Source organism: Pongo abelii, chromosome 2 (assembly GCF_028885655.2).
Source record: "Pongo abelii isolate AG06213 chromosome 2, NHGRI_mPonAbe1-v2.0_pri, whole genome shotgun sequence".
NCBI classification, from domain to species: Eukaryota; Metazoa; Chordata; class Mammalia; order Primates; family Hominidae; genus Pongo; species Pongo abelii.
In genome coordinates, this window is record NC_085928.1 from 127,229,547 (window position 1) to 127,257,285 (window position 27,739).

At 37.8% G+C, this 27,739-nt stretch overlaps 1 protein-coding gene across 9 annotated transcripts in view; it reads left to right on the plus strand.

Moving 5' to 3' along the window:
• Positions 1-27,739, plus strand: part of SLC4A7 (solute carrier family 4 member 7) — a 110,846-nt gene that overhangs the window by 37,942 nt on the left and 45,165 nt on the right. For 5 of the 9 annotated variants that reach the window (XM_024244628.3, XM_054552477.2, XM_054552476.2 and 2 more), the window contains exons 4-10: positions 8,482-8,620; positions 9,473-9,633; positions 11,929-12,117; positions 21,890-22,005; positions 24,256-24,413; positions 25,252-25,339; positions 27,419-27,565. In XM_024244628.3, coding sequence (XP_024100396.1) covers positions 8,482-8,620; positions 9,473-9,633; positions 11,929-12,117; positions 21,890-22,005; positions 24,256-24,413; positions 25,252-25,339; positions 27,419-27,565 — 998 coding nt within the window. Of the gene's footprint in view, positions 1-8,481; positions 8,621-9,472; positions 9,634-11,928; positions 12,118-14,363; positions 14,736-21,889; positions 22,006-24,255; positions 24,414-25,251; positions 25,340-27,418; positions 27,566-27,739 lie in introns of all 9 variants that reach the window. The other 4 variants (XM_063722159.1, XM_024244629.3, XM_024244630.3 and 1 more) reach the window with 3 other exon arrangements.

Sequence of the window (27,739 nt, forward strand, 5' to 3'; positions counted from 1 at the left end):
TTTCCTTTAGCTTTATTGAGGTATAATTAACAAATAAAATTTGTATACATTTAAGGTGTACAGTATGATTTTTATATATATATATATACACACACACATACATTATTAAATGATTATCACAATCAAGTTAACACATCCTTAACCTCATATAGTTGCCTTTTATTGTGTATAGTGAGAACACACATAATTAAAGTCTACTCTCTTAGCAAATTTCAAGGGTACTATATATATATATATATATATATATTTTTTTTTTTTTTTTGAGACTGAGCCTCTTTCTTTCACCCAGGCTGGAGTGCGGTGGCACGATCTCAGCTCACTGCAACCTCCGCCTCCCAGGTTCCAGCGATTCTCCTGCCTCAGCCTCCCAAGTAGCTGGGATTACAGGTGCCCGCCACCACGCACGGCTAATTTTTTTTTTTTTTTTTTTTTTTTTTGTATTTTTAGTAGAGACAGGATTTCACCATGTTGGCCAGGCTGGTCTTGAACTCCTGACCTCAAGTGGTCTGCCTGCCTCGGCCTCCCAAAGTACTGGGATTACAGGTGTAAGCCACTGTGCCCGGCCATTACAATATCATTAACTATAGTCATCATGTTGTACGTTATTAGATCCCCAGAATTCATTTATCTAATAACTGAAAGTTTGTAACTGCCATCCCATTTAAAGTAGCTGGAAAACCAGATAAAATATATGAAACAGTAGTTTTAAGACATTGTATAAAAGGCAGCACAGGACTTTGATTTCTGAGAGAGGAGAAGCAAGTGAGAGAATACCTATGATGACCTGAGGTTATTGCCCAGAGACAGTTTCCAGGCCACAGCACAGGGAGGGGAACCCAAACAGAGCCTAGAGTTGAGGAGCATAGATTGGAATTTGGGGAGGTCAAAGAGGCTAGAATTTGAGGTGTAGAGTTCAAGAGAGTGGAGAGTACTCAGGGTTCCAAAGATCTGAAAAAGGATCCTTTTGAATGTTTGGCTGATCACTGGTCTGGCCATGTGTGAGAGGAAACTACCTGTGGCCTAGGAAAAACTACCAGAAAACAGTAGTAGGCTAAGCAGTTTCTGTACTTTCACACAAGACTGGGAATAGTTTGTGTTCCCTTTAGCCACAATGGAAAGACTTTGACACATACAGGGTATTGGATAGAGTTCTCAGAAGGCTCTGGCCTTAGTAGTGAGTCTAGATTAGTTTTACAATGAAGACTGCAGTGAATCTGCTTTGAAGATTCTTAAAGGCAGGTCTTGAAAGAGTTAAATTAACTATATGCCAGGGCAAAGTATTACACTACTAAAAGAAAGAAGATAAAATCTAGCACCTGACCATGTTAAATTTCACAATATCTGGAATCCAAAAATTATCAGGGATATAAAGAAGCAGGAAAGTATGAGCCAAAATCAGGAGAAAAATAAATTAATAAGACAGATCCAGAAGTGGCAGAGTTGATTGAATTAGAAAATAAGAATGTTAAAGCAACTAGAATAAATATGCTCAAAAGGATAGAGAAGAATATGACTGTGTTAAAGAGAGCTATTGAAAATAGGAGGAAGCCCCAAATGGAAATTCTAGAGAGGAAAAAATACAGTATCTGAAATGGAAAACACACTGGATAGGATTAACTGAAGATTTACTACAGCAGGAAAGAAAAGTAATCAGCGGTTTTCAAGACAGTGATGGTAACTATCCAAAGTGAAACACAGCGAATGAAGTGACTGAAAAAGAATGAAGGGAGCATCAGTAATTTGTGGGACAATATCATGTAGTCTTAACATGTATGAGTGAAATCCCAGAAAGGAGGGTATCAGAAAAGATACTTGAAAAAATTATAGTTGAAGAATTTTCAAACTTAATGAAAACATTGAACTCATAGATCCAAGAAGCTGAACAAAACCCAAGAAGAAACATAAAGAAAACATATAATGGCTCATAAGAATCAGATTGCCAGAATCAGAATGTAATAAGCCTGAATGTGTATGCATATAACAACAGGTGCAGAATACATGATGAAATTGGAAATAGATCAATCCACAATTAGAGTTGGAGATTTTAGCTCTCCTCTCTGACAGAGTAAATAAACAGAATATTAATAAGGATATGGAAGACCTGAATAACACTGCCCAACCAGATTGATACTGACATTTATAAAACACTTCACCCAAGGACAGCAGAATACATTCTCTACGAGTGCAAATGGAATATTTACCAAGATCGTATTCTAGTCCATAAAACAAGTCTCAGTATAATTTAAAAGAAGTGAAAGTATGTTCTCTGATCACAATAGAATTAAACTAGAAATGTCTCAAGAATAATTCCTAGGTATTTGGAAATTGAAGAAAATACTTCTCAATAATTATGGGTTAAGGAAATAATCACAACAGAAATTAGAAAATATTTTGAACTCATTGAAAATGAAAATAGTACAGGCAGGTAACCAAGATAGATTTTTGCCAAGTAAGGACAGTTCTGATATGTACAGGATTCATGCATGGTACTGTGCAGAGTGAGGACTGTCTAACATTCAAATTTGTTAGATGCAACTAAAGCAGTACTTTAGAGAAAAATTTGCAGCATTTAATCCTTATATTAGAACAGAAAAAAGTTGGAATCAGTGACTTAAACTTCTAGCTAAGAAACTAAGGGAATAAAATAGGGCAAATTGTAAGGAGAAGATGGGAAACAAAATTCAAGGAGAATGAATAAAGTAAAAATCAGAAAAAAAAACAATAGCAGACCTCAATCAGACCTAAATCTGGTACGTTGAAAAAAGATTATTAAAATTGTTAACTCTAAAGCCAGATTGATCAGAGGACAAAAATCCCCCACAAATCACCAGTATTAGAAAATTTCGGTACACATCCCACAGAAATTAGAAAACTAATTAGAGGGTTGGGCCTGGTGTCTCATGCCTGTAATTCCAGCGCTTTGAGAGGCCGAGGTGGGCGGATCACCTGAGGTCAGGAGTTCGAGACCAGCCTGGCCAACATGGTGAAACCATGTCTCTACTAAAAATAAAAAATTAGCCGGGCGTGTTGGCACGTGCCTGTAGTCCCAGCTACTCGGAGGAGGCTGAGACAGGAGAATTGCTTGAACCTGGGAGGCAGAGGTTGCAGTGAGCTGAGATCTCACCACTGCACTCCAGCCTGGGCGACAGAGGGAAACTCCATCTCAAAAAAAGAAAAAGAGAATGCCCAGCGCGGTGGCTAATGCCTGTAATCCTAGTGAGACAGCCAAGTAAAAATGGCTCCCAAGACAATCTACAAGCACTGGGAGGATGAGGTGCAGCAGCGAAAAGTTCACGCCATTTGCGGAAGGGAACAGCCTGGCCCCTCCTGTTCCAGGATAGTAACTAGGAATTCAGTTGCTGAGATGGACAGCCTGTAAGCAGGACTCCATCTCACTTTGCTGTGTTGTTCTTTTTCCTTTTCGCCCAATAAATTCGTAACCCCTCACCTTTCAGAGTGTCTGTGTGCCTAATCTTTCCCTGCCGTGTGACAAGAACCCGGTTTTGTCTACAACACCAGCACTTTGGGAGGCCAAGGTGGGCTGATTGCTTGAGCTCAAGGGTTTGAGAACAGGCTGGGCAACATAGTGAAACCCTAGTCTCTACCAAAAATACTAAAATTAACCAGGCATGCCTGTTATCCCAGCTGAGGCACAAGAATCACTTGAACCCAGGAGGCGGAAGCTAGTGAGCCGAGATTGCACCACTGCACTCCATCCTGGGAGTGAGATGCTGTCTCAAAAAAAAAAGAAAATGAGCTGTAGTTTTTGACGTCACATTTCATGTGGATGATGTCACATTTTCATGGGATAAAACCCATTTGGGAGTTGTTTATTACAAAGTATAGAAGGATTAATAGGTTAATCTGTGTTTCAACAGAGATCATGTTTCTCTAAAGATATACAAGATCTATTCAATATAATATTTAATATAAAAGATAACTGATAATTCATTAAGGGTGAAATATTAGGGACATTTTAGTCCATTTTTCAAAACTACAATCAATGCCAGGAGTGGTGGCTCATGCTTGTAATCCCAGAACTTTGGGACGCTGAGGCAGGCAGATCACCTGCCTCGTCACCTGGTCAGGAGTTCGAGAACAGCCTGGCCAACATGGTGAAACCCCGTCTCTACTAAAAATAATTAGCCAGGTGTGGTGGCACATGCCTGTAATCCCAGCTACTCGGGAGGCTGAGGCAGGAGAATCGCTTGAACCTGGGAGGTGGAGGTTGCATTGAGCCGAGATCGTGTCACTGCACTCCAGCCTGGGTGACAGAGTGAGACTCCCTCTCAAAAAAAAAAAAAAAAAAAAAGTCAAACTAATAAGAGAATATTATGGATGACTTTGTGGCAACTAAATTGATAATTTACATGAAATGGGCAAGTTCCTCTAAGAATATAAACTACCAAACAGAAATGCATTAAAGAAGCCAGACATGTTGACACATGCCTGTAATTTCAACACTGGGAGGCTGAGGCAGGAGGATTGCTTAAAGCCAGGAGTTCAAGACCAGCCTAGGCAGCAAAGCAAAACCCTGTCACTACAAAAAATAAAAAATTATCTGGGTGTGGCAATGTGCATCTCCCCAGCGGCTGGGGAGGCTGAGGTGGATTGATCCCTTTAGCCTAGGAGTTTGAGGCCGCAGTGAGCTATGCTTGTGTGACTGCACTTCCAGCCTGGGCAACAGATACCATCTCTTAAAAAAATAAGTAAATGAAAAAGGAAGAAATGGATTAAAGACATTAAATGTGTAGTCTAAAACTTTCTGACAATGAAAATTTACTCTCAGATGGCATCAGGGATGAAATAAAACAAACTTAAGGAAGAAATAATATAGACTTTGCTAGAAAACGTTAAGAGAAGGGAATACTTCTCAATTTTGTTAATGAATCCAGCATTACCCTGATACCAAAACTAATCAGGGATATTACAGGAAAAATACAACTATGGACAAAATATTTTTGTGCATATGGATTAGAAAATCCCTAGCAAAATTACAACATTGTATCCAGCAATGTTTAAAAAGGATAATATATCATGGGAGTGGTAGGCTGAGTAATAGCCTGCAAGATATTCATCTCCTAAACCCTCGAACCTGTGAATGTTACCTTATATGGCAAAGAGGACTTTGCTGATGTGATTAGGTTAATTTTTTTTGTTATATATTTTTTTGAGACGGAGTCTCACTCTTGTCACCCAGGCTGGAGTGCGGTGATGCGATCTTGGCTCACTGCAACCTCTGCATCCTGGGTTCAAGCGATTCTCCTGCCTCAGCCTCCCAAGTAGCTAGGAGTACAGGCCTGTGCCATCATGGCTGGCTAATTTTTGTATTTTTGGTAGAGACAGGGTTTCACCATGTTGGCCAGGCTGATCTCAAATTCTTGATCTCAGGTGATTCACCCACCTTGGCCTCCCAAAGTGGCTGGGATTACAGGTGTGAGTCACCACATCTGGCCTATTTTTTATTTATTTATTTTTGTTTTTATTTTTGAGATGGAGTCTTGCTGTGTCACCCAGGCTGGAGTATAGTGGCATATTCTTGGCTCACTGTAGCCTCTGCCTCCTGGGTTCAAGTGATTCTCCTACCTCAGCCTCCTGAGTAGCTGGGATTACAGGTGCGTACCACCATGCCTGGGTAATTTTTGTATTTTTCATAGAGATGGGGTTTCACCATGTTGGCCAGGCTGGTCTCGAACTCCTGACCTGAGGTGATCCACCTGCCTTGGCCTCCCAGAGTGCTGGGATTACAACTGTGAGTCACCACGCCTGGCTGGGTTACGAATTTTGGAGTGGGAATATTATCCTAGATTATGCAGGTTGGCCTGATATAATCACAGGGATCCTTAGTAAGAGGAGGTCAGAAGATCAGACTGGATATAGATGTGACAAAAAGAAGCAAGTGGCTACAGTGACATCAGGAAGGGATCCTGACCCCAGGAATGTAGGCTGCCTTCAGAAGCTGGAAAAAGTAAGGGAATTTGATTTTCCTAGAGCCTCCAGAAGGAACCAGCCCTGCCAACACCATGATTTTAGCCCTCTAAGACTCATTTTGGACTTCTGGTATCCAGAACTGTAAGAGAATAAATTTGTTTTATTTAATCCACCAGGTTTGTGGATTAAATTTGTTACTAGCATGATGGCCAAGCTAGGAACTTAAGGTTGGTTTAAAACTTAAACATCTGTCAATGTAACAAAGTAATGTCATTAACAATACAAAGGAGAAAAGCAATACAACTATCTAAATAGGTTCAAAGTAAGCCTTTAACAAAATTGAATACCTATCTGTGATAAAACTCTGCAAACTAAGAATAGCAGGAAACTTCCTTAACCTGATAAAGGGCATCTACAAAAACCAAAAACCAAGAAAACCACCATATAGGCAACATCACATTTCACAATTAAAGACTGAATATTTTCTGTGATTAGGGAAAACGAAAGGATGTCCTCTCTGATGACTTTTATACAACACTATACTAGAAGACCTAGCCAGTGTAATAAGGCAAGAAAGAATACAGGGCATACAGATTGGAATGAAAAAGTAAAATGGTCTTTATTCGCAGATACAGGATCATGTAGGTAGCAAATCCTAAGCAATCTACAATACTTAAGAGAACTAAGTGAGTTTAGCAGGTCCCAGGACATAAAATCAATTATATTTCTATATAGTTGCAATGAGTAATGAGAAATTGGAATTAAAATTATAGCTTATGGTTGCACTAAAAGTAGTATTTAGGGATCATTCTGACAAAGATTTGTGCAAGGCCTAAATGCTGGAAAGTTTAATACAGTAGGAAGTTCAATCACAATATGTGTTTTTTTAATCCTGCATAGGTCTTAGGTTATTTCTTCAATATGAAGGCTCATGACATAAACATACTGGAAAATTTTCAGATATGTTTTTTGTATGTTTCTCCTCCTATTCTTTTATTTTCCTTGTCCTGGAGTTCTTGACTTTCTGCATCCCTCTTGTTTTCTTCCTTCTTATCTGTTGTTTCTGCATTCTCTGAAATTTTCTCAGATTTGACTTTTACAAAAACAATTCCATTGAATCTACTCTTTATCCTGTTTAAATATCCTTGTTGCATCCACAAGTACTTGGAGGATTGTTCACTTAGGTGTAAATTTTGAGTGAGAACTCATCTCTCATATTCAGGGTAACTATTTGTGGTGGTTTATTTCTTTATGTGGAGCCCTAGAGCTTTCAACTGTCCTGGACTAGTATTTATGCTAATTCATCTGTTTCGGGCTGCTATACTACACAAGTAGTTTAATTTCAGATGCCATGAGTGGGTTATCTGTTCTTCGTAGTGACTTGTTCTACCCCCAAAACCCCAAGCTTACAGTTTTGTTTCTCCATGATAGTAGGGAAATACAGTTTCTGTATAGTTGGAGCTTTTGAGTTTTCTCATCATTTTTTGGAACTTTGAGATTTTCTGTTTTTCACTCCTTAACATAGCTTACATTGTATTTTGTTTTATTTTATTTTATTTTATTTTATATTTATTTGAGACGGAGTCTCGCTCTGTCGCCCAGGCTGGAGTGCAATGGCACAATCTCGGCTCACTGCAACCTCCGCCTTCTGGGTTCAAGCGATTCTCCTGCCTCAGCCTCCGGAATAGCTGGGATTACAGGTGCCCGCTACCATGCCTGGCTAATTTTTGTATTTTTAGTAGAGACAGGGTTTCACCATGTTGGCCAGGTTGGTCTCTAACTGCTAACCTCATGATCCAACCGCCTCGGCCTCCCAAAGTGCTGGAATTACAGACGTGAGCCACTATGCCCGGCCACATTTTATTTTATTTTATTGATTGATTGACTGAGATGGAGTCTCTGTTGCCTAGGCTGGAGTGCAGTGGCACAATCTCAGCTCACTGCAATCTCCAGTTCCCAGGTTCAAGCGATTCTCCTGCCTCAGCCTCCCGAGTATTTGGGATTACAGGCGTCCACTACCATGCCTGACTAATTTTTATATTTTTAGTAGAGATGGGGTTTCACCATGTTGGCTAGGCTGGTCTCGAGCTCCTGACCTCAGATGGTACACCTGCCTCTGCCTCTCAAAGTGCTGGGATTGCAGGCATAGCCACAGTGCCTGGCCTTAGCTTATACTTTAAATGTTCTGTTCTAACTTTTCCGTGTAGTTTTGGTGAGGAAAAAGGGCTGCCTTTGAGCATTATGTTCATGTTTTGGAATGTTACTTTTATTTTTGTTTGTTTAGATCAGTTATAAAGTTAGTATGACTTGTTTATTTTCAACATAATTTTCTTTTTTTTCTATAGAGGTTGTCTTTCTGTGACTTTTTTTTTTTTTCCTGGATTGTTGGTTCTTGTTTCCTTTCAGAATTGTGATAGTCCAATAATTGAGTTTTGATGAACTATATTTGTTTATACAGGTAACAAAAGTGTTTCATTTTCAAAACTGTGAATTTATCTTTGAATGACTTGAGGAAAAATTTGAGTATATATAAATTCTTATTTTGTAAAGATACACCATCCCAGAGAGTTCAGTTTATCCTTGGTACTGAAGATGATGATGAAGAACATATTCCCCATGATCTCTTCACGGAAATGGATGAACTGTGTTACAGAGATGGAGAAGAATATGAATGGAAAGAAACTGCTAGGTAATACTGCTAAGTCTCTCTCTCTTTTTTTTTTGAGATGGAGTTTTGCTCTTGTTTCCCAGGCTGGAATGCGATGGTGGGATTTGGGCTCACTGCAACTTCTGCCTCCCAGGTTCAAGTGATTTTCCTGCCTCAGCCTCCCGAGTAGCTGACATTGCAGGCGCCCGCCACCACGCCCGGCTAATTTTTGTATTTTTAGTAGAGATGGGGTTTCACCAAGTTGGCGAGGCTGGTCTCGAACTGCTGACCTCAGGTTATCCTCCCGTCTAGGCATCCCATAGTGTTAGGATTACAGGCGTTAGCCACTGTTCCCAGCCTAAGTCTCATTTTTAAATTGGCTTTACTTGATTTCTTTTTGTAATGGGAATATTAAGTTGAAAGTATGAGATATCTGGTGCTTTAAACCAGTGAGCAGAGAATTTCCTTATTAATTGATAGAAATTCTATCTTTAATTTTTCTCTTTATTCTCAAATTTGTGTACTTAAATAATCCTTTATACTTTATTAAAGAAATTATGTCATTATAGTTTTTAATGTCTACAATTTTGTGTATTGCAAGTTTAGAAGAGGAATAGAAGTAGAAACTATTTGAAATTCCATAGTTTGTTTTTGTAGGCTTATTATTATGATACCTAGAATAGAAAGAAGAGCTACAAGGGAAATTTGTGACTATAGATATTGTAGACCATTAACCTAATTTGTGAAAATGTGTTTGTAACCAAAGTTTGTTTGGTCGTGGTTTTCTTTGTTTCTTTTTTTTTTTTTTAAAGAACAAATTTTTCTTTATCACATTAAGATGAACAAATGGAATCTTCATTACTTATGAAATATTTTTATATATTATGCATTCAGATGGCTGAAATTTGAAGAGGATGTTGAAGATGGCGGTGACCGATGGAGTAAACCTTATGTGGCAACTCTCTCTTTGCACAGTCTTTTTGAACTAAGGAGTTGCATCCTCAATGGAACAGTCATGCTGGATATGAGAGCAAGCACTCTAGATGAAATAGCAGGTTATAATAAACTGACTTTTAAAAAATATGTAAGATGTAGTGGAATTTTAGACATTCATTTAACAACTATATGCTGAGCTTCTATTCTGTGGAGTGCAGTATAAGGAAATAAGATAGACTTTTTGTCTTTGATAAATTTGCAGATGAGATTAAATTAAACCGACATAAGTGTAGTATCAACAAGAGAGTGAATAGTGGCACAAGCAAATACAGAATCTGTTCTGTGGAAATTCAGAAAAGAGTTTTTTGTTTCCTTGTTTTTTGGAATGGGAATGTGGGGAATAGCCACAAAGAACATTAATTGTACAAGTTACTCATAAAATGCGAACACATGGGAACAAGGAGTAGGTGATACAAGAGAAAAAGTATTTTAAGGAAGAGTAAAGAAAAGTCTAGAGAAGTATAGACAGGAATCTCAGGAAAGTCAGTTCTGCGTGAATATACAGATTTCTTCAGTAGTGGTAGGAGGTATGTTGGGAAACCCAGTTAGGGATTAGATTGTGACTAGCCTTGAATTATTGGATTTTTTTTTGGGGGGGGGGATCACAGGGTCTCTCACTGTCATCCAGGCTGGATGGAGTGCAGTGGCATGATCTCGGCTTACTGCAGTCTCCGTCTCCTGGGCTCAAGTGATCTCCCACCTCAACCTACTGAGTAGCTGGGAGTAACTGGGACCACAGGTGTATACACCACCACGCCTGGCTAATTTTTGTATTTTTTGTAGAGACGGGTTTTTGCCATGTAGCCCAGGCTGTTCTTGAACTCCTGAACTCAAACGACCTGCACACTTTGGCTTGCCAGAGTTTTGGGTTTACAGGTGTGAGCCATGGTGCCTAGCCAAGAAATAGGATTTTATTTGGTAGGCATTTTGGTGGTCTTGATGGGTTTTAAGTTGAGGAGTAGTGTGATTTGAAATACACATTCAGGAAGATCATTCTGGCAATAGAATGTAGGGTGGCTTTGGATTAGGAAGAGTTTAGAAGCGAGTAGGCCAGTTATTCGCTAGGAACAGTCTAAGCAAGGAAAGAGCTCTGGTAGGTTGAGCAGTGAAAATGAAAGGGGGAGATTTGAAGGATAATGTGGAGGTAGAAAGTAGAAAAAGGCAGCTGTAATACAGCTTTTTGTCCACTAACTAAAATTAATGAAAACCAAAATTAAGTTTGGTGGTAATGAATTTGATGGTGGGACTACCATTGTAGATTGCTCCCATGGAAAAACAAAAAATCTGTAGTATTTAATCTTCAAGAGAACCATGAACTTAATACAGTTTCTCAGGGTAGAAATACTTCAATTTTAGCCTACTGTTAGATTTGACTGTGTGCTGCAAATATTTAAATTGTCAGTCCTTACTTTCTTGTCTCACATGAATAACTGAAAAATTAAGGTTGGGAATATTGAATTTGTATAATACATATGGGTTTCAGACTTTGGTTTGCAATTATCACATAATACCATGTAGTACTTTTAGTATATGTTGTATAATCTAGTGTTCATTTGTTTGCTAAACTGTAGCTGTTGTGTTAACGTTAACAGTTTACCTATTAGGCTGGTCCTTCCAGGGTTTTTTTTTAGAGTAACCATATAGTTTTGAAAATTTGACCCTCTTCTTCCAAGTTAGTACCACTGTTTAAAACTATTAATATATATTTTATAAATTAAAAAGTTTAATCACCTCAGTAATGTATAAAATGGCATTGCCATCAGTTTCCCCATTCCCCACATCCCTTTCACAACCTGATTTTACTCCTCTTCCTAGAACTTATGACCTCATGACGTTTTATCTGTTTGTATGTTGGTTTCTCTACCTCTCGAAGAGAGCAGAAACTTGGCTCTGTTTTGTTATTGTTAAACTGCTGTATTCCTGACACACAGCGGACGCTCAGTGAATAGTTAATGACTGAGTGGGTCCTGATATTCATCTGCTGGAACAGTTTTGGGGGAGAATATGAGGTTTGGCAATAAAATACCTTTACATCTTAGGAAGCCAGTATTATTGAATATTCAGCTTAATAGAGTTTATTGTATTCATACAGGGAAGCACTTTCAGCTGTAGGAAGGCTATTAGTATATAATAGTAGCCTCTTTATAAATAACAGTATTTATTAAAATAAGGCGGTCTTTGTAATTCATTTTTATTGGTTGGATAATGTTCATTTATGCATTGATTATTTGTGACAGAATAAAACTTTCTAGAGCTATTTAAGGTTCTAATTTTTGTCATAAGGTTTCACTCACAGTTTATTCCTATGTTGTGGTCATCTGAGTGTTTAGTAATTTTTTTTTTTCATTGAATAGATATGGTATTAGACAACATGATAGCCTCTGGCCAATTAGACGAGTCCATACGAGAGAATGTGAGAGAAGCTCTTCTGAAGAGACATCATCATCAGAATGAGAAAAGATTCACCAGTCGGATTCCCCTTGTTCGATCTTTTGCAGATATAGGCAAGAAACATTCTGACCCTCACTTGCTTGAAAGGAATGGTGAGATAAGTTGTGGCATCCAATTGTTGCTAACACTTCTACTGTAACAGCTTTCCAGTATGTTACGATTAACATTTGGGGATATTTAAACACTCACTATACCTACCTCTGAATTACTTCTTCCTGCTTTGTTTCTTTTCAGGGCCTCTTGTATAATTAATTAAAGAGGCATAAATTATGATCTATAATTTTTAATTTTACCTTTTTGAAATTCTAAATCTTGGGTTTGAATCTTTATTTTAGATTTTTCCTAATTTTTTTTTTCTCCTGAATATACTTGATTTGCTGGTATAAACAAGCGTTTTTGGATTGGTTTGCTGATTTCACGGCTCTTTATTTGTACAACTTGTGAAAGGCTTTTATGACTGTTCCAGTCTTACACTAAGGGTGACCTAGTTGGTGTCTTCTAATCCATTGAGAATGGCTCAGACCCAGGTCTACATATTCTGCCTTTGCACTCTCGTTCTTAGGTTACAGACAGGTTGTGTGGCATGTGGGAAGACAGTGTTTTTGCAGTCGTTTACCTCTGTCGGTGTCCTAATGCTGGACACTTGGAGGTTTTGCCTTTCCTTATTCTTCTGTGTAAAGCAGAGGAATGCATCAGTAGGGTTGAGAACTCTGACAGTGAGTCTGGAAAACCCGGGTGCAAAGGATTGGAGTGGCTTATGGAGAGTCACTCTAGCCTCCAGTAGTTGCTGTAAGCTGCTACTATTTATTACCCAAAGCTCGTGAGGATTACAGTGAGGACTAGTGGAGTATGGGGCACAGTGCCTGCTCATCTTTTTTATCCCTGAAATAATAGTATGACTTTTAAGTGTTCTACCAACAAGCAAGCATAGGTGATAGGGTCTAATTTTTCTAAAGTTGAAAATAATCATCTTTTGTATCTTCTACTTGGCCATGAAAACCCTTTTTAATCCATTTAAAATTATGCCATGGTGTATTTAAGCAATCTTAAGAGTAAAAGAATACCTCTTATGGACCAAAATTCAATGTAAAAACAAGCCATATATAGCGCATTTTAACTCTCTTTTTTGTCTTTTATTTGTTGTTTATATTCTCTCCTTTGGTGAAATAAGTTCATTTATCCAGAGGGACCCTATTCAGTCTTTACTCTTCATATGCAGTTGTTCCTCACTACTGTCCAATTGTAATTTGGTCATCATAAGACATTGGCTGTTTTCTTTTAAATGCCATTTTAGCATGTTCTTTTGTTGAAATATAGTTATAATTTGAGTTTTTCCTGCATGTAGCTTATTGTTTAAATGGTGTTTTCTAATGGATTATAGTTTAACTATTTCTGAAACCTCTTGAGCACGTAACTTTGATTACTTAGGCCATATGGAATTGATTATTGTATTTGCATGTTTTTCATAAAGAATGTTATTCTTTTAAGATACACTTAGTAGAAATATGAGGGGTTTAATTAAAAGTATGCATGACCTTTTGAGATATTTTAGACCTACTGCCATATTGCTGTTGTTGGTGAGAAGTACTTTATTCTTAGCTAGTGAAATAAAAAATTATATGTATTTGTTTTAATGTATCTGCTACCTATCAGAAGTGAAAAGCATACTTTAGGACATTTATTAATATTTTTAGAGAGCTCAAGAATATGTATCCTTTAAAATTGACATTGTGTTTCTCTTTTTAAAAAATTTCTGTCATTTGTCTTTTTTGAAAACTTGAGAGCAGCACCACCTGTAGATGGTGTCTTACTGACTTAATATTGTAAATATTTAATATCAGTTTTAAGTTAGAAATTATTACTTAATGTTAACATGAACTTTAAGAGGTAATTGTCTGTAGCTGTTTGGTAAAATGTAGGAAAAATACGCTAAATATAAGCTATTAGTTTTGGTTATTTTTGGTTTGAGTTATATTAATTTTGTATTACATATTTTCATTTGCTATTTATTGTTTAAGCAGTGACTTTGTATTGATATTGTCCGTTTTAAAAATGCCATGCTATTGGTCATTCTAATTTCTAACAGGATATTGCCCCCACCATCTGTCATTAACAATTTTTTTTTATGTGTTCTGAGAACTAATTATAGTTTTAAGCAACTTTTTAGTGACTTTCTAACATGTAAAAACCCGACTGACATGCTAACCATCACAACATGACTTTGAAATTTTGGGCCTTTGAAGTATGCAATTTATAGTGTAAACTGATTTTTTTTAAATGTCTCTATTTGCCTTCTGCAGTGAACTTCATCATTTTTCATTTATTTGTTTTATCTCAGGGGAAGGCCTTTCAGCCTCCCGCCACTCTTTGCGAACAGGTCTGTCTGCCTCAAACCTTTCCTTGAGAGGAGAATCACCTTTATCTCTTCTTCTCGGTCATCTTCTTCCTTCTTCAAGAGCTGGAACCCCTGCAGGCTCAAGGTGTACAACCCCAGTACCCACCCCTCAAAACAGTCCTCCTTCTAGCCCTAGCATCAGCCGCCTGACCTCCAGAAGTTCCCAACAGAGTCAGCTTCAGGCCCCAGAACTACTGGTTTCACCTGCCAGTGATGATATTCCCACAGTAGTAATTCATCCGCCTGAGGAAGACTTAGAAGCAGCGCTGAAAGGCGAGGAGCAGAAGAATGAGGAAAATGTTGACTTAACTCCAGGCAACTATCCAAAATCTTCCATGTGTGGTGCTTTCTGCCTCTGAGTCACTTGCACTTGGAATGCCTTTTAGCACATAGCTTAAGCAGCATATGTAGATAATGCTTATAATTTATTTTGACTTCTGCATGTTTTTTTTTCTTTATGATATATTGTGTTAGGTTGGTGCAAAAGTAATTGCGGTTTTCGCCATTGAAAGTTTGCTTTACTTTCAATGGCAAAAATTACTTTCAGTGGCAAGAACTCAATTGCTTTTACACTAACCTAATAAAAAAGAGTAAGATTATTAAAAATTTGAGTTACAAAAAGACTACAAAGAAGACTACACATAATTTAAGCCCTTTTAAAAAGTTTCACTTAGATTTAAAGGTCAAGGCATTTGAACACTTCAGTAAAACATAGACATTTTTTATAATGTTTTAATTTGCCATGAACTTATTTTGTATTTATTTATGTATTTATTTATTTTTATTAGACCGAGTCTCACTCTGTTGCCCAGGCTGGAGTGCAGTGGTGTGATTTCAGCTCACTGCAACCTCTGCTCCCTGGGTTCATGTGATTCTCATGCCTCAGCCTCCTGAGTAGCTGGGACTACAGGTGTGAGCCACCACGCCTGGCTAATTTTTGTATTTTTTTTGTGGAGACATGTTTTCACCATGTTGGCCAGGCTGGGTGAACTTTTTTTTTTTTTTTTTTTGGAGACGGAGTCTTGCTTTGGAGGCTGGCATGATCTCAGCTCACTGCAACCTCCACCTCCTGGACTCAAGCAATCCTCCTGCCTCAGCTTCCCAATTAACTGGGACTCAGGGGTGTGTCACCATGCCTGATTAATTTTTGTGTTTTGTAGAGACCAGGTCTCACCATGTTGCCCAGGCTGGTCTCGAACTCCTGGGCTTAAGTGATCCACCCACCTTGGCCTACCAAAGTGCTGAGATTACAGGTGTGGGCCATTGCGTCCTGCCTTTGTAGCTTGGTTTTGCGTGTGTGTGTGTGTGTGTGTGTGTGTGTGTGTGTGTGTGTGTATGCAGTTCACTCATAAGGTGAATGAACACATACAAATAAATTATAATGAAGTGATGTGCCTTAAATAGGGATAGAGTCATACTCTGTCACCTAGGCTGGAGTGCAGCGCCACAATCATAGCTCACTGCAGCCTTGAACTCCTGGGATCAAGCAATCCTCCTGACTCAGCATTCTGAGTAGCTGAGACTACAGGCACATGCCACAACATATGGCTAATTTTTTTGTAGAGACGGGATCTTGCTGTGTTGCCCAGGCTGGTCTTGCACTCCTGGCCTCAAGCAATCCTCCTGCCTTAGCCTCCCAAAATGCTGGGATTATAGGTGTGAGTCACCAGGTCCAGCCATACCTTTTTTTCTATTTAATGCTTTTCTCCAAAGAATGTAGTACATTTTAGGCTTTTTTTTTTTTTTTTTTTTTTTTTTTGCGGGGGCGGGTGGGGCGGAGAGACAGGTTCTTACTCTGTTGCCCAGACTGGAGTGCAGTGGTGCCATCTTGGTTCACTACAACCTCCGCCTCCTGGGTAGCTCGGATTACAGGCGCGTGCCACTACCACCCAGATAATTTTTGTATTTTTAATAGAGACGGGGTTTCAGCATGTTGGCCAGGCTAATCTTGAACTCCTGACCTCAAATGATCCAACCGCCTTGGCCTCCTAAAGTGCTGGGATTACAGGCGTGAGCCACCGTGCCCAGCCACATTTTAGTCTTTTATATAAAGATAGGATCAAATGTTCTTTTTCTCATTTTGCCTTTGAGAAGATTGAAGTTCTCTAATGACTGACTGCCTGGAATCATATCCAGACTCGGATTTATGTTTTGGAATAGACTTTAGTTGTCCATTGTTTCATGCTGTTATTTATCTTTAATCCAAATTTACCTTGAAATTTTCAGGACCAGAGTTCCTGTAGTTAGGGAAAAAAAAAATTTATGTGCAAATTAGCAAAAAAATGTTATTTTTTAGTGGAGAAAAGGTTTATAACTCATTTTTTTTCTTTTTTTTTTTTTGGAGATGGAGTCTCGCTTTGTCACCAGGCTGGAGTACAGTGGTGTGATCTCGGCTCACTGCAACCTCCGCCTCCCGGGTTCAAGTGATTCTCCTGCCTCAGCCTGCCAAGTAGCTGGGACTACAGGCATGCACCATCACGCCTGGCTAATTTTTGTATTTTTAGTAGCGACAGGGTTTCACCATGTTGGCCAGGATGGTCTCGATCTTTTGACCTCGTGATCTGCCTGCCTGGGCCTCCCAAAGTGCTGGGATTACAGGTGTGAGCCACCATGCCCAGCCTATAACTCATCTTAAGGGCTATAAAGTATGAAAATTTGGTTTATCCTTATGTTGACTACATGTACATTTGTACATATATCTTTTTGCCTAATTAATATAAAATAAATATATTTTAGTGACTTTTTTTTTACTATTTCAGCTAAGCCTCAATGTGATGGATACTAATGCTAACCATTGGTTTTAATCACATAAGTATTATCACATTTCTCCAAAATACTGACAACATCCAACACTTCAGTGGGTAGCTTGGTTATTAGCCTATTTAATGTGTATACAAATATGTGTAAGTTAGATGGACACACCCATTTTCAGAAACTTAGAAAAGTTAGTTATCTTCCCCTGCATCATACAACTAGTAACTGATGGCCTAAATCCTCTGACTGGAAATCCCTGTGTTCCTATCATTATGAAGTAAATCTCTCTTTCTATTGGCTTTATGGAAACACACCAATTACATTTAGCCAAAGCTCGTTGTAGTTGCAAAAAAGGATATACTTTTGGAAGTACAAATAGAAGCTTCATGGCTAAATCATTATGACATTAGTTATAATAGTAGTATGGCTGCCATTGTTTTATAGTTTGTTCCAGAGACAGTGATAAGTGCTTTTCAAATATCATATTTCTAATTCTTGTAATGATTTGATGAGGTTGGTGTTATTCCTGTTTTTCAGTGAAAAAAGACTTGGAGATGTTAAGATCAACCAGAGCAGGGATTTGAACTCAGGTCCACTTACAACAAAATCTATAGTAGAGTATTTCATTGTGAACTTTATCAGTTCATGAAAAAGATAAAGCTTAATGATGAAGTAACTGAACATAAAGGAGGAAATCAACCCTAAAAGTAATTATTCAGAAGTAATCAGCATTCTAATCTTAAGAACTAACAAGATTTACTATTTTTCCTTGAACAAAAGTGATTTTAAAAGCTACTTCCTTTCATTTTTTCCAATATTACATTGATCAGTAACAATGAACATGTCTTGTTTTACCAGCTTCTATGTTATAAATAATTAGGAACTATAAATTTTATATAGGAAGGAAGGGGGAGATGGGTTCACATTGGCTTCTTAGGCCGTGTTAAGGGGATAAATTAACTGAGAATCCAACATACATTTTTTCCCATGAGTTTTTGTGATGAGATTTATCGGCCTTTTTGAACAGAAGAAATTAGAATGGAGAGGAGAGAGGGAATTTCTAAAGACAAGAATTACAGTTAAAAAGACGACTGTAGATAGTATGTAATTGCTGAGGAAAAATAGGGACAGCTATACATTATTCTCTGTTCAATTACTTTCGGTGCTTAAAGCATCTAGAAACTCTAATGGAGTTTCCTTGATGTCTGGTACTGTCTTAGTGGAAGAAAGTGGCCTCAGCATCATCATGTCTCAAGCGACTAACACCATGGATTTTTGTGTCGTGGAGTCATAATTTGTGCATACCTATAATAAAAAAGTGGTATTTCCCATTAGTTACTTTTTAGAAGATAATTATATGTATAAAAGTTATATGTATAAAATTATAAATTGTATAAATTAATATGTATAAAACTTGTGGCTGGGCATGGTAGCTCATGCCTGTAATCTCAGCACTTTAGAAGGTCAAGAGGGGAGGATCACTTGAGGCCAGGAATTCATAGTGAGACCCTCATCTCTAGGGAAAGTAAAAAAAAAAAAAAAAAAAAAAAAAAGAAGTGAATTTATTTTTAGTACTTGTAAATACCTTTTTCTAACTCAGTGGTTCTCAATCTTGGCACTATTGACATTTTGGGCTGGATGATTCTTGGCTGGGTGATTGGGTGGCAGGGGAGTAGTCCTGTGCTTTATAGGATGTTTAGCAGTATCCTTGGCTAGCTGCCTGTAGCACCCCCGAGTTGTGACAACCAAATATGTCTCCAGACATTGTCACAAGTCCCTTGGGGGTCATAATCTTTCCTGGTTGGGCACCACTGCTGTAACTACCTCACTTTCAAATTTTTAATGAAAAGTTTAAAATTTGAAATTTAAAGAAAAATTTAAAGAAAATGCTGATATCTTTGATTTCCTTATACATATATTTTTTTCCTTAAAGCAAAGTAATATAGTCCTTCTGTGTTTGTGCTAATGATAGCTTTATTTTTTTGTGATTTGCTCATTTAATTGTGAATGCTAGGAATTTATTATAGGAGCAGGGAGACTTTACTGATTGAGAAAACAGTTTTAGTTTAGCTGAGGTTGGGAAAGACTACACAAATCATAATGATGAAGAACTGCAGCATGCATCTGGTGTGCCAGTTTTGAAAAAGGGACAGGTTTTCAAGATGACCAGGTTAGCCATGTGACTTCAGGTTATACCTGCTAACTTTGTCAATGTTGAGTTCTTCATTATTTCTTCTCATTGCTGGCATATCCTTACTTTTCCGTAGAGTCTTCTCATCATTCCAATTTTTCCCTCAAATCTGGCAGCTAGGACTATTCTGGAAAACTGTGCATTATGTATGCTTTTGATTATATATACACAGGTTGAATACATTTAGCCTTTGGAAGTATGTAATGCTCAGCTGCATTTGCCACCAGGGCCTAATGGTACTCTCAGTTCTCTTGTGTGGAAGTAGTTGGAAGTCACTGAAAAATACTGGTTAACTTTTTATCTCTTGAGCAAGGAAGGGACTCTTCTGGAAGTTTAGGGACAAAGGTCAAAGAAGAGGAATCTTCTTGGTGTGCCAAGCTAAGATTGTAAGAAATGAGTTGAGGCTTGGGAAATCGTTTTTATTTCAGAATTGTTTAACTTTTCCGGAAAGTGAGCACATGGCTAAATAGATTGCAAATTAAGATTTTTCATCACATCGACATTGTAGTTTAGGTATTTACAGAGAAGTGACGATGACAGCAGTCTCTGTCATTAAGCATAAGCCATAAACCCAGATGACTTAGTTTCAGTATTCATTGGTTATAGTATATTCTGTTTTACAAAAGTGAAAACTCCTTTAGATGTGTCAGGTATATCTGATGTACTTTAAATTCTGGAACTTGATTACCAATACATCTTCGGAGCTTATAGAATCTAACCACAAAACAGATTTTAACTGAACTTCCATGTGTTGCTGTGCATGGGACAGTTAAAACAAAAAGTAAAGTCTGTTGTATTTCAGTACCTTTTCCTCCTATAATGTTCAGTGTTTTAGGAATTATTAGTCTATATTCTTGCACTAGAAAACCTTGGATGTTTTGAAAAAAATGAGATGCATTTAATATTAGGTTGGAGCAAAGGAAATTGCACCAACCTAATAGTAGAAATCTGTGTAGTGTACTTGAATTTAAATTTTTTTTTTTTTTTTTTTTGAGACAGAGTTTTGCTCTTGTTGCCCAGGCTGGGGTGCAATGGTGCAATCTTGGCTCACTGCAACCTCTGCCTCCTGGGTTCAAACAATTCTCCTGCCTCAGCCTCCCGAGTAGCTGGGATTACAGGCATGCTCCACCATGCCCGGCTAATTTTGTAGTTTTAGTAGAGAGGGTGTTTCTCCATGTTGGTCAGGCTGGTCTCGAACTCCCGGCCTCAGGTGATCCGTCCGCCTTGGCCTCCCAAAGTGCTGAGATTACAGGGGTGAGCCACAGCGCCTGGCCCATTTTTTTTTTTTTTTTTTTTTTTTTTTTTAAGACGGAGTTTCTCTCTCATTGCCCAGGCTGGAGTGCAATGGCGCAGTCTTGGCTCACTGCAACCTCCGCCTCCTGGGTTCAATCGATTCTCCTGCCTCAGCCTCCCAAATAGCTGAGACTACAGGCACATGCCACCATGCCCGGCTAATTTTGTATTTTTGGTAGAGATGGGGTTTCACCGTGTTGGCCAGACTGGTCTTGAACTCCTGACCTCAGGTGATCCACCCACCTTGGCCTCCCAGAGTGCTGGGATTACAGGCGTGAGCCACCACGCCCGGCTGAATTTAAAATTTTTTAAATTTTAACTTTTTTGCAGAATTAGAATTCATAGTGTTAATGATTAGTCTCATATTAAGCTGTGTTTTTATTTTATTATTGTGAAATGTTGGTGTTGAATGTCACTTTTGAAATGAATATACTAATGCTTCAATATGTGTCTGTCCTTTGAAATCCAAACAAGTATCATTTCTAATCCAAATAAGCTATTTTTATGAGTTTGACTCTTAGAGATGAAGTGAGTTTCTTACAGTCACATAGATACAAAGTGGCAGAGAGTGCATAATTTAAACACAGATCCCTTTGGTTATAAAACTCTTACTCTGCCAATTTCATTGCAAAAAACTTGCTTGTTATATTTTAAAGTTGGATTTCTTAGGAGTAATGACAATAGGTATTATAGACATAAATGTTACCAAAGAAAAATGAAAAGTCTTGAAGAAACTTCTGATTATGGGAGATTATGTTAATTCAACCTGCCTTTAGTTAGTGTAGCTTTTTTCTGAGTTACACTTAGAGTTTGTCAGAGAATTTATTGTTGAAAGCATGCTAAGTATAGCTAGGCTTCATTAAGCTCCATGCATTTCACATGTTTATGATAATTACAAGTATATTCCCTAAGTATTTTTAATGGTAATCAGACTCAGGTCTTCCATCTTTTGTGGTTCACACCAACTCACGTTTTATTTCTTTTTGCAAAAGGCCACAATTTTTGTAAATTCTAATTGTATTATTTTAAATATTAAAATGTATAGCTTTATTATTGCTTAAAATGTTGTTCTAGTTTTGCTGGTATGTTACTAACACTGGGCACTTATTTTTTTTAACCTTGCACATTTGCTTTTATAATATTCATAAATCATCACTTTCAGAATGTGAGCAGAGTCGGGTTGCAAAGTGAATTTTCTCCTTACTAATTTGGAATTTGTCTTTAAACATAGGTATTTTGGCCTCTCCCCAGTCTGCTCCTGGAAACTTGGACAATAGTAAAAGTGGAGAAATTAAAGGTAATGGAAGTGGTGGAAGCAGAGAAAATAGTACTGTTGACTTCAGCAAGGTAATTCTATCATTAACTGAAAATTCTCATAATTATTCTTACTGAGAAAATAAGTAGTAATTTGTGGCTTTATTAACATTGATTTAGTAATTTTTTAGTAGACTGGTGCTTACAAACCTGCATGTGATGTCTGTGATATGTTAATTTAAGGTAAACAACTGTGAGAAGGGTTACAGTTAACCTGTGAGTACTTGAATAACTTTACACCATTACTAGTGTTAGAAATTCTGAAAAAGAATATGTGAATAATACGATATTTCCATCCATACCTACCCATAGATATCATAAAACGTCAGTACTTTTTGAACTACAGTCATTTGTTCTGGAGCTACCACCACTAGAAGTTAATTCTGGGAGTGATGTTACAGCACTAATGATTCAGTCTTTCCTGGGCTGTAATGCGATCCCAGAATTACTGTCTTATGGTGTCAGTACTTTTGGAATGTCACTGAGAAATATATTGGTGCTTCCCCATGGGTAGGTAAAGGCATGGATTAAAAAAAAAATACCTATGTGAACTATGATTTTTTTATTTTGGTAAATGAGTATTTTGTTGAAATAGATAAACCTTAATTTAAAAGAACAGGGCAAAAGACTACTGAGTTCAAATTATAACTGAATGTAAAATGTACTTTATGAGTATTTCTTATGAACGATTGATTCTATCTAGCCACTAATTTTTTAGTGATATTAATTTGCTATAGGTGGATGCTCATGGTATTTTAATATTTTTGTATCCAGTGTAAGACTTTTTAATAAATGTAATTATGTCAAGCTGATTTCATTTCTTAAGCCTTTTATTCTTTGATGAAAAGTCTACAAGATATATTTTACAGAAAAGGAGTTTAAATGGTTTGCATTATAGCTTTGTTGAGTGTTGTAGTCTAAAACTATAGGAAGCCTAGCATTATGGACAGTGGCTGTGCAGAAAGGCTGTTGTATTTTAAATTTTTCTGATCTATCCTGATCACATTTTACTGGTGCTCATGTTATTTCAGATAGTGCAAAGTAGTTAGTAACAAAATTGCAATTTATTTTTTGCTAAATGAATAAATTAATATAATTTACATTATAGAGTTCCTCTAGGCATGGCAGTTGCCGTTTATTTTTGTTCCTCTGTCACAGTCTTACTTTTTTTTTTACTTGGCCTATCTTTGTGTATACCTCCTTGTCTCCTGTTGGGCAGGAGTCTGCCTCCTGGCACTGTAGTTGTGGCACACTGGGTGTGGGACTCAAGAGGCCCGCTGTAAGTGCTGGTTTTACTTTTCATAGATAGCCCTGTAAGTGGTTGTTTAGTGACTTGTGTGAAACTGCATATAAATGAAGTTCACATAATCTGATATCATGTGTAACCTTTTCCTTGTAATTATACACAGAAGACTAAATTTTACTACTATAGCATTATCATATATCTGTGCCAATAAGGGCTATAGATTTTTGTTTTAAATAAAAACAAGGGGCCGGGCATAGTAATTCATGCCTGTAATCCCTGTGTTTTGGGAGGCTGAGGCAAGAGAATCACTTGGCCAGGAGTTCAAGACCAGCCTGGGCAATATAGCAAGCCCCCCACCTCTACAAAAAAACAACAAAAATTAGCTGGGCGTGGTGGCGCATGCCTGTAGTCTCAGCTACTCGGGAGGCCAAGGTGCGAGGATTGCTTAAGTCCAGGATTTTGAGATTTACAGTGAGCTATGTTCCTGCCACTGCACTCCAGCCTGGGCAATAGAGTGAGACCTTGTCTCAAAAATCCTACTAATAAAATAAAAGTAATGATTTTTTTTCCAGTTAATGAAAAGACTGGGAAATGCCCAGAGTTATTTTTTGGTTTGTTTTTAGGGGGACTTTACATAAAATGTAAAGGTTTTCTAAGGTTAAGCAATATAAAACCATGAATATTTTTTAGCACTGTGTATAATTTCATGAACCATTGTTAGTTTGTGAACTACATATTTGTCCTTAATAGTTTTTAATGAATAGTGCAGTATTCATTGAAAAATTTCTCAAGTTCATGTCTGATAAAGATTGTGACAGTTAAAACAGTAGCATTGATTCAAATATGTTTGCTTGCTTTTTTGTATGTCTACTCCATTCTTTATAGTTGTGAAAATTTTGACATTTTAAACATTCATTAGATCACAAGTTTTGATTAACAAATAGTAGTCTTATAAAGCAGTTTTTCTTTCCTGTTTCTCTCTAGTCTTACAAATATCACGGAAACTTTATTTTTAATTATTATTTATTTGTCAATAGGTTGATATGAATTTCATGAGAAAAATTCCTACGGGTGCTGAGGCATCCAACGTCCTGGTGGGCGAAGTAGACTTTTTGGAAAGGCCTATAATTGCATTTGTGAGACTGGCTCCTGCTGTCCTCCTCACAGGGTTGACTGAGGTCCCTGTTCCAACCAGGTAAAGAGTTAGTTCCAAGTAACATTCTCTAAGCATTTTCAAAATCTACAAGTTTTTAATCCAGTGAATGAATAAGGATGTTGATTTATGTAACAAAAGCTTATTTTATTTAATTTTATCTTATTTTTGAGACAATCTCACTTTGTCATCCAGGGTGGAGTGCAGTGGCACAATTTCAGCTCACTGCAACCTCCACCTCCCAGGTTCATGCGATTTTCCCGCCTTAGCCTCCCTAGTAGTCTGAATCACAGGTGTGCGGTACCATGCCTAGCTAAGTTTTGTATTTGTAGTAAATACGGTGTTTTGCCATTGTCCCAGCTGGTCTCAAACTCCTACTTAAGTGATCTGCCTGTCTTGGCCTCCCAAAGTATTGGGATTACAGACGTGAGCCACTGTGCCCAGCCAAAAGCTCATTTTAATAGTTAATATTCAGCCATTGTACCAAATACTTTGAATATAAGACTCCTATGAATAGGGCATAAAATCATTTTCTTCCTGGAACTAAAAAGTACAATAAAATAAATATCGGCTGGGCACAGTGACTCACTCCTGTAATTCCAGCACTTTGGGAGGCCGAGGTGGGTGGATCACCTGAGGTCAGGAGTTTGGTAGAAGGTCGATTTGGTAGAAAGTTAATTATGGATGCTTTTCCTAGTTTTGTGATTTCCTTTAGTCCAGGTGGAGTTGCCATCTTTTTTCGGTGATTGGTGTGGGGGAGTAGAAAAGATGTCTGAGTGTTGTTTCTTTGTTTATATTTGAATGGTTTCTTTTTTATGATTGCCTAGCTTTGTGGGTGTATGATGTTTATTTTAAAATCTGTATTTTCATATTTCCTTAGGTTTTTGTTTTTGTTATTGGGTCCAGCAGGCAAGGCACCACAGTACCATGAAATTGGAAGATCAATAGCCACTCTCATGACAGATGAGGTAATCAGAATACTCCAAGTCTCTTTGAAGTAGACACTGATTATGCAGCATATAGTATATATTAGATTACAGTTCTCTTTTCTTTCATAGTGAAGCTCTAAAACTTCCTTGCTGTGTATACTATTTTATCTCATATTTGCTTCTCCTATTTGCCTTCAGTTAGGTTTTTAAGACCTTTATATCAAGATCAGTGGGTACTTTAAAATTTTTTTTTTGTTTTAAACATTTGTAGTTATTGACTACCTTCTTGAACTTTTGAAATTTTGGGATTTTTTTTATCCTAGATTTCAGCGTACCATTTCTCTGGGTTTTCCTCAGAACATTTTTTTTCCTGTAAATTTCTCTGATATGGGGTCCTGATCTTTGACGATAACCTACATACTAATCAGGACCTTGTCTTTCTTTTGAAGAGAGATTTGTAATCAGATTCTTGCCAAACATCAATGCTATGTGTCCCAAGGGTATTTGAAATGCCCTGTATCTGAACCTGACCTAATCTTTTTCTTTTCTTTTCTTTTCTTTTTTTTTTTTTTTTGAGACAGAGTCTCACTCTGTTGCCAGGCTGGAGTGCAGTGGTGCAATCTCGGCTCACTGCAATTCTCCTGCCTTAGCCTCCCGAGTAGCTGGGACTACAGGTGCACCCCACCATGCCCAGCTAATTTTTCTGTATTTTTAGTAGAGACGGGGTTTCACCATGTTGGCCAGGATGGTCTCAATCTCCTGACCTCGTGATCTGCCCGCCTCGGCCTCCCAAAGTGCTGGGATTACAGGCGTGAGCCACTGCGCCTGTCCCATTTTTCTGTCCTCTTTCAACCAGCCAGTCACCAGATTCTTTTTACCTCTTCAATGTGTTTTGCATTTAATCTGTCAATTCTTTCCATCTCTACTGCCATTTCTCTGGCTTAGCCTTTCATTTGTTGATTCAAGTAGCCTTTATGAGTCTTTATTGTATAGTATTTTTCTCTACACTCTCAGTAACATGCAAATTTGAATGTATCATTTCCTTAGTCCAAAGGTATTAATGACTTCCTATCATAGAGTGAAATTTAAATTTAAACTTTTGGCTGGGCACAGTGGCTCACTCCTGTAATCCCAGCACTTTGGGAGGCCGAGGTGGGTGGATCATTTGAGGTCGGGAGTTTGAGACCAGCCTGGCTAACGTGGTGAAACCCCATCTCTTGAAACCCCATCTCTACTAAAAATACAAAAATTAGCTGGGTGTGGTGGCACAGTTCTCCTGCCTCAGCCTCTTGAGTAGCTGGGATTAGAGGCGTGCGCCACCACGCCTGGCTAATTTTGTAGTTTTAATAGAGATGGGGTGTCACCATGTTGGCAAGGCTGGTCTCAAACTCCTGACATCAGGCGATTGCCTGCCTCGGCCTCCCAAAGTGCTGGAATTACAGGCATGAGCCACCGTCCCTGGTCAGTTACCTCCTTTAAGAGAATTTTCCTGGCTCCTTTGTTCTTTCCCATCAGTTTCCCTTTCTGTACCCTACTTTCTTTTTATCAGAGCATCTATCAATACCTATAATGATTTATTTATTTAATAACGTGTTTCACTGTCTTTCCTCCTAGAAAAAAAGGTTCTTGAGTATAGGGACCTTGCCTTCCCTGTCACCATTGCATTATCCACAATGCTTAGAATTGTGTTTTAGCAGTTAGTAGGTAGCCAGTAAATATTGGTCATTAAATAAATTATTTAAGTAAAGTTGTTTGCATATCCATGACTATTTTCTTAGGATAAATGACATTTAAATGTCATAGAAGTAGAATGACATGCTACAGTGTTTTATTTTCTAATCAATTACTATTTCCCAGGCAAAATTTTATTTTTAAAAAATTGTTCGTCTTAACATGTAACTGTTCTCTTTCGTTGTTTGTTATTGTTAATTCATCTGATAATACTGAGTGAATTACCTTTTATAGTTGTTACCCAGGCTGGGCTGAATACCTGCCTGAGATAAGAGTTTAGGGGTTATCTTTATTGTGAAGCTATTTATGATATCCAGAGTGGATTTACTATGTGTAGAAATTTTTTTTCAACTTTAAAATCTTTTACTCAATATTTTTTTCACTTAGATTTTCCATGATGTAGCTTATAAAGCAAAAGACAGAAATGACCTCTTATCTGGAATTGATGAATTTTTAGATCAAGTAACTGTCCTACCTCCAGGAGAGTGGGATCCTTCTATACGCATAGAACCACCAAAAAGTGTCCCTTCTCAGGTAAGAATCCAGAGCTATTCTTCTGTGACTTACTTTATTTTAATAAAATTTTTTTTGATTAGCTATGATTCAAAAACTAAAACACAGAAGTTGTATCCCCACCTCGTCCTCTTTACCTTCTTACCCCCGTACTTACCTCCTGTGGGTGGACCATTTTTTACTAGTTTTTTGTTT